We start from the raw sequence: 12,724 nt of genomic DNA, 5'->3' as shown, positions 1-12,724 counted from the left end.
TCTGGGAAGAAGATTTTTAAAGATTTACTCTATATATTCTTATGTAAAAATTCGACCCCCCATTGTGGCCCCACCCTACCCCCGGGGGTCATGATTTCTACAACTTTGAATTAACTTTACCTGAGGATGCTTCCACACACGTTCACACAAGTCAGCTCAGGTAAGCTAAAAAGAGATTATTTCTGAAAACGTTGATAAGCCCATTATAATGGCTTTTATCCCCCTTTATTTGATCAAAAGACTTAGAAACACAAGAGATTAGTATAATAACTTTCAAAATATTTATTACAAGCGTCTAATGGCTTCTATCATATCTAAATGTGTCCATTTAACTTACTAGAACTTTGTAATTTTTTCACAATGATATTGTGGTGAGTAATTATAACGGAAGAGTTTTCATTTTCTAAGATAAACCCATTCTTTCACTGTTAGTTTATTTGAACATGAATTTTAATTTCTGTCAATTTCTAAAATTACAGTACAATTTTGAAGACTATTTCACAAATAAAAAAAAATATAATGACAATCTTTAATTTACAAGGGGGTCATTATTCTACATAGGTTGTTTTTCTTCATGTATGCTAATTCTTATGAAAATTACACTTATTCTTCAGGTAAAAGGGTAATTTTTCTACGTAGAATAATAACTGGAGGTCATTTTTCTGCATAGCAAAATGACCGGGGTCATAATTCTACGTCGAAAATGACCCCCGGTCATTATTCTACGGGGGTCATTATTCTACATTACACCGGCGTTCATTAGAGTTGTTGATATACAAGTGCGACGAGATTTGAGGACGCAACGCATTTTAGGAACAGACAAAACTCCCTTGATGCCTACAATGACTTTAAATGTGTCACCGTTCATCGATTTGACAGACGGTCCATCATTACTATCGTTTATTTGGTTAAAGACAGTTTAGATATGCTCACTCAGCGATCTGTCAGTATTCTCGTATCTCTGCAAGTCTTTGCAACGCTACGATTCTTGGTTCTGACACCCAGCAGATATTGATTCAGGACACAGGAATGTCTAAGTCTTCCGTTTGCAGGTTATGAAATTTTCCTTTACTATGAATACAGTATTTGTACGCTCAGAGTAAAAGTGTATTTCTAATTTAAAAACTACACTTGACTAGACAAAGATAATCAATATATGGCATGAAATACGAGAAAGATATTTAGTTAAAGTTTAAGAGTTGTACATAGGTTGATATTCAATCGCAAAAATCGACATGTTAACTGCAAAAGGGTGCATATATGTTCACTATATATTTCTTTAAAAGTTCATCAGTGTGGTGTTAAAAATAAATTCAGATCTATTGAAAATGTAACAAATGCATTGAGTGCATCATTGCAAAACCAGTGGCATTGACGTAACCAGGACGAAGGTGGTTTTCCACTCCATCGCTGGATTTCCCAATGTGCTAAGAGTCATCGTCGATACCCTCATCCATATTGCTTCACCTACTACAGACGAACACCTTTACATAGACCGAAAGGGATATCATTCAATCAACGTCTAGGCAATAGTTGATACCGACATGAAGTAAATGTTAATTACTATAGTATTTAAATGTAATTTTTTTCATTAGTATTTCAAAATTTTGTTTATATACAGAAAGGGTATATAGATTAAAGTCCGGACTTAAATGTCGCAGCGTTCAAAAAATGTTTCCTATTCATGACACATTTGATATGCGACGAATTTAAGGTCAAATTATAATCTGGAAAATGAAGCAAATTCATAATTCATGAAAAAGTATGGAGAAGATTTATTAAATACATGTAAATCAAATTCAACTGTGATGCAATTTTTTGTATTTTTTTAAATCAATAATTCCCTTATAAATAACATAATTCAAAACTTATTGATACGAGGGGGGGGGTAATACTACAAATGAGTTAATATCATTATGTATTTAATTCAAAAACTTTGATTAAAGGATAATATGAAGAAAATGTAATGGAAATCTTCCACTTATTTTGAAAATGTTGATATAACATCGCTCAACCCCCTGGCGGCTTTATAAAAGGGTCTACATGTATAATCGTGATCCACCAGATGTTATTAATTATTTCGCAAGATACTGTTTCCATCACATTTTGACAAAAAATACACGTATCTGCTAAAACAAATACAATTGGAATCTTTCATTGACACATCATCTCGTTTTACTCAGAGATTTTCACAGGAACGAAAAACACATATTTCATATGGAGAGTTATCATTTTTCCTTTTGGAAGTCTCTTGAAACACCTCGCATTATTTTAATTAGTTTTTTTTTCAATACTCCTATAAAATTTCTATAATCAATAAATTTGCTAAATCAGACTTTTTTGGTTCAAATATTTTTCGACTGATAATTGAAGATTAAATAGATTTAAATTTAATCAAGGAAGAATATTGAAAGTTTATGCTTTAAAACATGAACAGAGATTAGGATTTAAAACAAAAACATTCATTTTACTTTGAAACTATATCACTCTATAAAAATAAAACTGGAGGACGTTTTAGCTTCACACGCAACGTGGATGGGGTAAAAATATTTTGTAGTATTAAGTCATTATAATTTTTGCAATGTTCGATAGATAAGTTTCCTGGCTGAATCCTCTTTCCATGCGATAGACATTTGAAAAAAAGATGCATATTACTTCATAATAATGTTTCCCCACAAAATAGCATTTAAGTGATTTTTATCTTTGAAATAGATTGTTGCATAAGGACATTAATAGTGTTTGTTTAAAAATTATGTAAATCATATCGAGCAAAAGCAGGAAATGATATCATTATGAAAATTTTTTTGGGATAAATGTAGCTTTTAATTAAAACGGGTTCCTGTAGTTTGTTTTCCAGGCAATGATGTTAACGTTTGCAATAGTATTTGTTTCGTTCAACTTATTTCGATTTATACAAACTCGTTCATGTTTTGGGTATGTATTTAAACATTTGAATTATTAGTAAAGAGGAAAGAAACAAATGTTTCAATTTTCAATTAAACATTTCAGAATTAATGGATGGGTTTGTTGTGATGGATATTTGCTGAATCAAACAACTGGACAATGTCAAAGTAAGTGATTTACATTTATTAAGCACGTTTTGATTTGTTGTCAATTATTATTTGAAAAGGTAATTGAAATTAACCAGTGTTGGCAAAAAACTGGAAATACTCATTTCCCAGGACGGTGGGGGAAAATGTTATTAGTATTTCCCGAGAAATAAAGTAAAACTACATACAAGTACTTTATAATTAGTCTTAACCAAATATGTTGGGATGTATACAATAGTACATCTTTTTAGCCCTAACATTTTATCTTAACAAGTCTTGACTAGCCAGTAATGCATTGGACGCTATTCCTCCTGAACTATAGGTCAATTCGCATTTTTTCAAAAAATGTTTGCCTATTTTTTGAAATAATTTAGAATGTGTAAATATATTGTTTAGATATGCAACGCAAAAGTTGTTAAGATGCTCTTTCATTTGATATCAGCCAAAAGGGGCTGGCCCCTAAAATTAGGGACCAATAGGGCTCTAAAGTCTTTCTATGATAACTCTTTAGTGAGCAATAATTTGTTATTAAGAATTATATCAAACACGCGATTTCTTAAATGGCTTGGCCGATTTTCAGGAAACTTTCAGATCAAATAGATATTGATCTGAACTTGATACACATTTTTTTATTTTGATGACGTCATTTCTGTTTCAGAGATATTGACGTATTAGTGATTTTTAGAGGGTCAGCTTGTCCATCGAACTCCTCCTAAACGATAAAAGATATCAAATTCAAATTTTCAGGAATTGTAGACGAATGATTGTTGTTTTGCACAAAGTGAATCCTTTATGTTTTGCACAAAAGGCGCCGAAGCTCGACTGGAAAGATTGAGATATAAAAATGTAGTGATTTTTCTTGGTTTTCTTTCTTGAAAAGACATGTAGAGCAATTAAAATTTATTTTTAGGAGAGCTTTCATTTGACGTCAAGAAAGAGGGGCTGGCCCCTCAAATTAGATGGCAAAAGGTCTCTAAAGTCTTTCCTACAAAGCATTTTACTAAGAAATATTTTGTAAAATGTTCAAAAGTGTTCATATTACAGTTATTTCACTATACATTGTAAAAGAAATTTCTTGCGTTACGTAATTAGGGATTTTGAAGAACCAGAAGTCGAAGATATCGGTCACATATATCACAAAAAAGACAAATATTTTGGAAAGCAATATAAAATTAAAAGATGCTTAGAACGCTTATCTAAACAATGTTCAACTATCAAAAAATCATTTTCTGACCCTAATAAGGAGATAAGGGGTCGGCCCCTAAAACGTTCTTTTCCAGATAGCTAAAGAACGGTAACTAATATCTAAACAGTTGTTAAGTTGAAAAAAATATGTTTAATTTTAAAAGACCTTTCATTTAACATCAAGAAAAAGGGGCTGGCCCCTCAAATTAGGGGCTTAAAGGTCTCTGAAATCTTTCATCCATAGCATATTTCTGAGAAAAAATGTGTAATATGTTTAAGAAGCAAAAATGTTTATCCTATAAGTTTTTAACTTTACAATATAAAAAAAAATCATGCGTTACGTAAATAAGAGGCCAGAAACGAAAATATCGATCACTAATATCACAAAAAGGACGAATATTTTGATAAGCAACTTAAAATAAAAGATGCTTAGAATGCGCATCTAAAAAATATTCAGCCATCAAAATTTCGTTTCGTTGCCCCCTTAAGCATTCTTTTCAAGATAGCTAAGGAACTTTAAATTGTGAAATATTTTGTACTACATAGAAACAATTATGTTCATCGAAACATTATAAACATATAAATGACAATTGTTTACTCCCTTGTTACGTAATTAGGGATTTAAAGGAGTTAGAAGTCAGAAATTTCAATTCTTAATATCTATCAATTGAGATTAATTTTGAAAAGTAAAATTGAACAAAACATGGTTTAAGATAATGTGCTTAACAATATGCCACCATCGTTTTTTTTTTGTTAACCGGTCCTTAAAAGGAGTTAAAGGGTCGGCCCCTAAAATAATTTTTTCCAGATATCTCGAGAACAGTATATAATTTCCAAACACTTGTTGAACAAAATGTGTTTGACATGACATGTGCTTTCTTTTGACATCAAGAAAAAGGGACTGCCCTTCAAGATCCAAAGGGGTGTATAATCCTTCATCCATCGTACTTTAGATCCCCCCTCCACATTTCCTGATATGTTTCGTTAATGAAGATCAAAGGCAATTTCATTTCCTCTTTTGAATATCGGACGGAAGACAACGAGATCGTGTCTAGTTCCGTATTGTTTTTTTCTTACAAAATGTGTGCAGGCGATTTCCCGGAAAAGGCCCAGCCGATTTTCATAACACTTCCAGATCTAATAGATTATAATCCGAACTTAATGTACATTTTTTTATTTTGATGACGTCATTTTCGGTCTTGAGATAATGACGTTTTATCGATTTTCAGAGGGTCGGCTTGTCCAGAGATCTCCTCCTAAAAAGTAAAAGATATTGAGTTCAAACTTTTAGGGATTGTAGACAAGAGGTTGTAGATGTGCTATTTGGCATTCATATTTGTCATGCTCAAAATGCTTTAAAGCTCGCCTATTCCCGAAAATTGAGACTAAAACACTTCGTAATATTTCATGGTTTTCTTTGTTTATCTCCTTTCTGAAAACTATTGTGTTAAGACGTAATGTAAACAAACTTTTTTTTTACAAGAATTTTCATTTGATATAAAAAAAAAAGGGGAGGGGGCTGGCCCCTCAAATTACTGAACCAAAGGGTTCTTAAGTCTTTCATCTGTAGCCCTATACTAAGGGTATTTTGTGAAAGGTTATAGATGCAAATATGTTTATCTTACAGTTGTGTATTTAAGCAATGTTTTGATTTGATCAGATGTTACGAAATAAGGGGTTTTAAGGGTCAAAAGTCCAAATTTTGATCACCCATATCTCCGAAAGGAAAGGAAAAATATTTTAAAATGCAGTATAGAAAAAAAGATGCTCAAAATGATGTATTTAACAACATGCAACCTTCAAAATCTTGTTCAGCGGCCCCATAAGGAGATTAGGGACCTGCCCCTAAAACATTTTTTTCTCAGATATCTCAAAAACGTTAACGAATTTCTAAACACTTTCTAGACACAAAATGTCTTAAGAAATGAACGACCTTTTATTTGATACGAAGAAGAAGGGGCTGGTCTCTCACATTAGAGACCAAGAGGGGTCTAAATATTTTCAACCAAAGCTCTTACAACTGAAACAAAATAGTATCTGGTCCTTAAAATGTAGACCCTGTTCTTCTATTTTAAATCAGGTTTAGTTGTTAAATAACAAAATCAAGATCGACCATTTACATATCAAATTCTAAAATCAGACGGAACACTCGCCACGAGATCGTGTCTAGTTCACCTTATTGTTTGCATATGAAATGCGCAGCCTTATATTTCCTGTGAACACACTTAGTCTTGTCAAGGTGCATGAGCACAAGTAAAAACGTCAAAAATAAAATTAAATAAGACGTTCAAATTTACCTAACGAATTTGATATTGCTTATGAAAAATAATCTTTAATTCTCTAATAAATAAGATTTTTCTCCACAGTTTCTGCCACTATACTTGTAGTCGCAGAAACTTACTAAATAACATTTAAAGATGGCTGTTCCATGTATGTTTCATATCCATAAAACGTATATAATGGTTTAAAAGCGACAGTATACAAACACTTCAGTATGAATATAAATATAAGCAATGGATGCTTATGTTTGAATGTTATCGGTCCTATATAACACCAAGGCTGTGCATTAAAAGTATCATACCGTGTTAACGCGCGGTATTCAATTTATCTGAACATTTTAGTGTGTAACAGGACCGTCGACCTCTATAAATACATGTAAGCATTCAAAGCTTAAATGAACATTCAACACATACACTTGTGTTATTTGTTTTAAAACTTAAGTCTAATATAGGTACATCTATACAGTTATCAAAACATGAAACCAAAAGTTCCAGTTTCTTGTTTCTCAAAAATATGTTTAAAAAAATGGACGAAGAAAATTGTTAAGAGCACGTCTACGAGAAAACCATGCAAATATGGAAAAAAGCTGCGGCAGCAAGTCTCAAGAATGAACAGAATTTTATCATAGATTTAAAGGATACCCATCTAGAGTCAGATATATGATGTTTGTTTTTGCACTGGATCTTCCTATTTATAGTAACGGCCAGTATTGCGTTCTGGTTAATTAGCCTCTAAAATCCAGAAAAGTTAAGAGAAAAATTGTCAAATTCAGTAATTAATTACAAAATGTATAAACAATGTTTGAAAAATATAAGACTATATTCTTAAAGAGGAAGTTTAAACCTTTAATCGTAGCATATTTGTTTTCATATATCTATTTACACCATGAAGTCCCAAGGGTGTAAATGTTGGCAGGATGCCAAGAAATGATAATTATACATTTTTGTCAATTTTTCAGAAAGAATTTCTCAGAAAATGGCACATTATTTTTTTTTAATTTTGTGTTAATAAGAAACTGTTTGATGTATTGTTACAAATATATAAAATCCATCTTTGGACTCTCAAGGACTAAAAAGTAATAAATTAACAAAAACATCCCATTTTCAAATAAAATAAAAATTTGTTGGTTTTTGAAATCTTATTTTACAAGCGATTTTAATCCACCTAAGTCAATAGTTGTAATTAAACATGAAAAACCCCACCCTATTTTGCTTTTAATTAAAAAAATTAGTGGATATCATTCTTTCTCATAGAATTCTTATTCATTACATTTGCATTTCATTACTACTCTTAGAATTGTCTCCCCTGTTGCGCTCTTCTGTAGAGAAGGTAAACTAGTCAGAATGTTGACAAAGCTATACAAGTTCAAGTTCAGGCTACATGTGTAAGTATTGAGAAATGCTGTGAGTGTTGTTAATATATGTTATGATATTGAATGATTTTACTTGCACAAAAATTGCCCCATCTTGTTAGTGTTATTCACTATATCACAAATTGAAGTTTGACGGAGACTTGTATCTAGTCTATAAACTGCTATTTTCTGTCCCGATATAATTAAGCAGCACATTTGAACGAAATTTAATCAAAATAAACAATCCTTTATACTGTCGCACAAAAATAATTACCAAATCTACCTTATTCTATTATCATTTAATGTGATGGACATTCATTGGCAATTGATACCACACCGCTTCAGAATATGTTTAATCATTTTTTTTTCATGGAGGTGATCGTTTTGTTTTTTGTTTTTGTTTGTTTGCTTGTTTAGGGTTTTTTTTTTTTGGGGGGGGGGGGGTTGGGGGGGGGGGGGTGGGCTTTGAAATTTGGTCCTACTTCCTGAATTAAAAAATCACTAGTTCAAATATAAAAAATGAAAAGATCAATACATAATACATGCAGAGAGAGAGAGAGAGAGAGAGAGAGAGAGAGAGAGAGAGAGAGAGAGAGAGAGAGAGAGAGATTGTCAATCTGTGGTAAACAATATGTAAAATTACACACCAAAAGAGCCCGGTTTTTCAGTACTTTGAAAATCTGGAACGTTTTAAACCAATCCTTCAGTTCAGTAAAATATTGTTTGGCTCGCGAATATGTCTGGGTTTTTCCCCATAATATACATGTTACAATGTAAAGCTAATGCCAAACTACAGATTCTGGAGAGTTTTAAAAGTAGAATCAAAGTACTGAAAGTACTGAAAAGCGCTAACCTAGCTTGGTTCTAAAGGAAATTTACTTTGTGCAAGCTTGGTTAGAAATGAGACTTATCGACATAATGTTAATTAATATTAATTGAAAGTAACTAATGCCAGAAGGGTCGAAATGGCGTTTAAGTTGTATTCATCCAAAATTCATCCTTATTTAATTTAATTTGGTTAAGAAAATTTGGTCGAAATTACGTTTCTTTTAAATATACATGTATAATATGATTTATCATATACACTTAAAGTTAATTTAAATCAAAGCTGAACACGACTTCTAAATAGACACCTGCCTGAATCATGTTATATAAAAGCCTTTGATTTTGTTACACTTTATTTCACATCTGTACCTTGTGTGCGACGTGTTAAATACGTCTGTTTGACAAATGTCTGCACTTGTATTGTCGTTATACGCGTGCATTTTCTTTATAAAGGTATTGCATTGACCATTATAATTGATGTTGTGAATCTTCTTCCGCATTTGTACTGCATTTATCTGGTAAGTTGCGTCTAAGTATCAAATGTAAGCGACGTAAAATATACGTCCACACAGATGAGATCTACTATGCAAACTTAAAGTGTTTAGTTCCTTATATATGTGCTGTGAGGAAAGCGGCGAACACCAAGAACTATATGTGGCTATTTACAAGTCGTTTTGATTTTTCTACATTCCAGCTTCTGTTTATACACTCACAAGATTAGCTTTTGTAAAAGCTAAGAAACTCAGCCACTGGAATATATATACATTTTAGGTGACAAGGGACTACACACTCTACATGTATAAAAATACAAGATATAAATATTTTAAATAATAATATGCAGATGTACATATATTTTTATAACTGCATGTGAAGAGGCATGTGTGTAGCAGTGTACACGTATACAATGCAGTTTGACCTAAAACTGACCAGTTTCATAACTTCTTCGAATTTCACTAACAAGGACTGTCTAGTAATTCCTTCCCAGAATAATAATTTACGCAAGCACATTTGAAGTTTCACTATAACTTAATAAATCAGCCCGAAGGCTGACTATAATCACTGCGTAGCAGCCCCTGCAGTGATGTACGTAAGCCCTGCACATTAGATTCACAATAGCCCTTGCAGTTATGTGCGTAAACCCATGAAACTGGTTCCCCAACCAGTTTAAATGATGTATATTTCTACTCATAGGGGGCAGTTATTCGATACACCGGAAGTAGAAGTCTAACGCCAAAAAAGCGCTGAGCTATGCTTAGCGCTTTAAAAATGTCCAACTTTAAGACAATATATCTGCAATATTATTGAGAGTCCAAAGACAGATTTTTGATATATTGTAAAGATAAATGTCCTTTAATAACTAGAAACAGATTGAGTGAATTTAAAGTGCCATGTTTTGACTTTTAAGCATTTAAAAAAAGGATATTTTCACAATTTTACAAAAAGTTGGAAACATGCCAGATTCGTGACGTATCTGCACTTAACAGAATGAATATATGGGAATTCTCACAAAATGAATTACACAAATGTACCTTGTTAGTGTTAACTCTAAATGACTTTTTGAATTCATATTTAAACTAAATTCGGAATTCTTAACAATAGTTTGGTGAATTATACAAAATGTTATTCTTAAAAGGGTCAAAATGCTACTTAGTAACAGTGCTGCAGAACCAAGTTTAGACTGACCACATCAAAAAAATGTTATGGCAAATTAATTCATTTAGATGCACACTGTTACCCACAAAATATGAAGTTGATCAGAGAACCTTGCCCCCACCACCTTTTGCATGGTTTTCTCGGAGACATGCTCTTAAGAATAAAGTGTCGCTGTGTAACTACCTCAGCATGCAACACACCAAAGAGGGAGCCAATTAGCCCCACTCAAAGTAAATATCTCCCCTAAACAGGAGCACAGTCAGCTGTCAATGTGATTGTTTGATTGTTGCTGGTAACACCTACTATTATTTTAACAAGAATTAAGTTTATTTTGTCCTTTGAATGCTTATAAGTCTGTAAAATAAAAACCTCGTGTTAAAAAAAATCTGGACTGAAACTTCTACTCTAGCTGCTATAGTTTTCTTTGAAAACTTACCAAAAATTACCAAAACATTTTAGAGATTTTTTTTTTTAATATTGTACACTTATCTTCACCTCCCCATAGGGACCGGCAGCTGGTCAAAACTCCCTCAATACGAAAGGTTATGTAAACTTTTTAATAAACATAGATTTGCAGGTGAATATCAATATTGGAATGTAAATCACTGTTAAATATTGAGAAAAGGTTCATGCATAGTAAATACTCTACCAGACCAAATGTTTTAAAATTTCAAGAAATTATATCCTCAAGAAATGTAGAAACACTTGAAAATCTCTGATTTTTATTTCTTAAAAATCAATGACGCTGTTTGCCCTCCATTAAACTTTCTGTTTCATGTTTGTATATATGTATATAGTTGAAAGAAAATCATTTCTATTTACCGGGACGGGATATACAGGTATTTACCACTTGTAATTCCCAGCACCGGTATTTCCCGGCAAACCCTGAAATTCACCGACCGTGTAATTACGGGTGCAAAAGTGTATCATAATACACGTATCCATTGAACTTGTAATGCGCCAAACTACTTTAGATATAAATATGTTAACAGTAGGTTGTTTTAATTTAATATATATCTTTATCATAATATGTTTTAGAGTGTCCACTTGGGTACTATCTCAAAAACTGTTTGACAAAATGCAGCGCCCCTACCTATGGAGAAGAATGTCAATCAACTTGTCAATGTCCTGATGTTTACTGTCATTTTGCGACTGGATGTCCTAAACATGTTTATACCTCCACTGGCTACCAAACACAAGGTATTCTATTTTAAACGGGAGTGCTTATTTATTCAATTACAATTTTGAACACTATATATTCAAAAACAATGTCTTAATAATCCTCATCGGGAAGGGTGCCAATATTGTAATGAAAAAATACGCAAAAGTATGTTAAAAATTAAACAGTTCAAAGTTTCATTACAAGCAGATAATACGTCACTTTATTCAATAATATATATTGTTGTATATTCCTTGTTGGGAACGTTTTAAAAAAAAAACAACAATTTTCAATTTCACGTTTTTGCATTTTACACTATAAAGCATTTTATTAATCAATTACGACAGTATATTTCTCAGAATGAAGCTCTACGTTTCAGTGAACCGACTGTAAACTGAAATATCTAAAAATTTGACTGATTTGGGAAAAATTGTCATTTTGTCACATTCCATTAATCTTCAAATCTTTTTTCACGTTATAATATTGCACAGTTTCATTCCGTGTTTTTACGGCGCAACCAATTGACATTGATCATTGTTTTTGTGTTTCAACAATGTTTCCTTCAAATATATTTTGGATGTTTAAAAAATAGACTGTATGACCTTTTAATCCACAGGTTCAACTAAAGAAGATACAGCTCGACAGACAACTTATTCTTTGACAAATACAGCATCAAACAACGATAATGATGTGACCAAAATGAGATATTTACCAACAGAGATTGACGTGACCAAAAATGATTTGTTTAAGCATGTAGTTAAAATCATTGGAAGCTTTTTAGGACTACTTGTCATTGTTTTGATTATATTATTCATATATTATTTATATCTTAAATGTGTCGATAAAACAACAAATGAGAGTGGAATTAATGAACATTAAGTCGATCAAACTTTTAATCCTTAAATTGTGATGCAGTTAGGTCTGGATGTTGAACGCAGCGAGAGCCACAAGATCAAGGAAGCACAGACTTTCCTTACTTATAGCTGATATAAATTCATAAAAACATTAATGTTTATATCGAAATTACACATGACAATATGGAAAGTTCGTGTTGATATTGTGCCTCCCATGACAATGGAAACCAAGACATATAAATATATCAGCGGAGCTTCTGTATAAATAAGTGTCTGTTACCTTATGCAACACTCAAGCAGTCTTAAGTATGAAATCTTTCGTTGATTTACACAATCGGCCTTTGGACTTTGTTTATTGCATAAATTA

At 32.1% G+C, this 12,724-nt stretch overlaps 1 protein-coding gene across 1 annotated transcript; it reads left to right on the top strand.

Annotated features, from left to right (window-relative positions):
• Positions 1-2,863: 2,863 nt before the first annotated feature.
• Positions 2,864-12,382, top strand: LOC128174436 (uncharacterized). The gene is made up of 4 exons (XM_052839996.1): positions 2,864-2,934; positions 3,010-3,071; positions 11,383-11,544; positions 12,135-12,382. The coding sequence occupies exons 1-4, from the start codon at positions 2,864-2,866 to the stop codon at positions 12,380-12,382; spliced, it is 543 nt and encodes a 180-aa protein (XP_052695956.1).
• The last annotated feature ends 342 nt before the right edge of the window (positions 12,383-12,724 follow it).

The sequence above is a fragment of the Crassostrea angulata genome, chromosome 2, assembly GCF_025612915.1.
Source record: "Crassostrea angulata isolate pt1a10 chromosome 2, ASM2561291v2, whole genome shotgun sequence".
In the NCBI taxonomy this organism is placed as follows: Eukaryota; Metazoa; Mollusca; class Bivalvia; order Ostreida; family Ostreidae; genus Magallana; species Magallana angulata.
The sequence above is the reverse complement of the archived record's forward strand: the minus strand, read 5'-3'. Positions and strand labels throughout refer to the sequence as shown.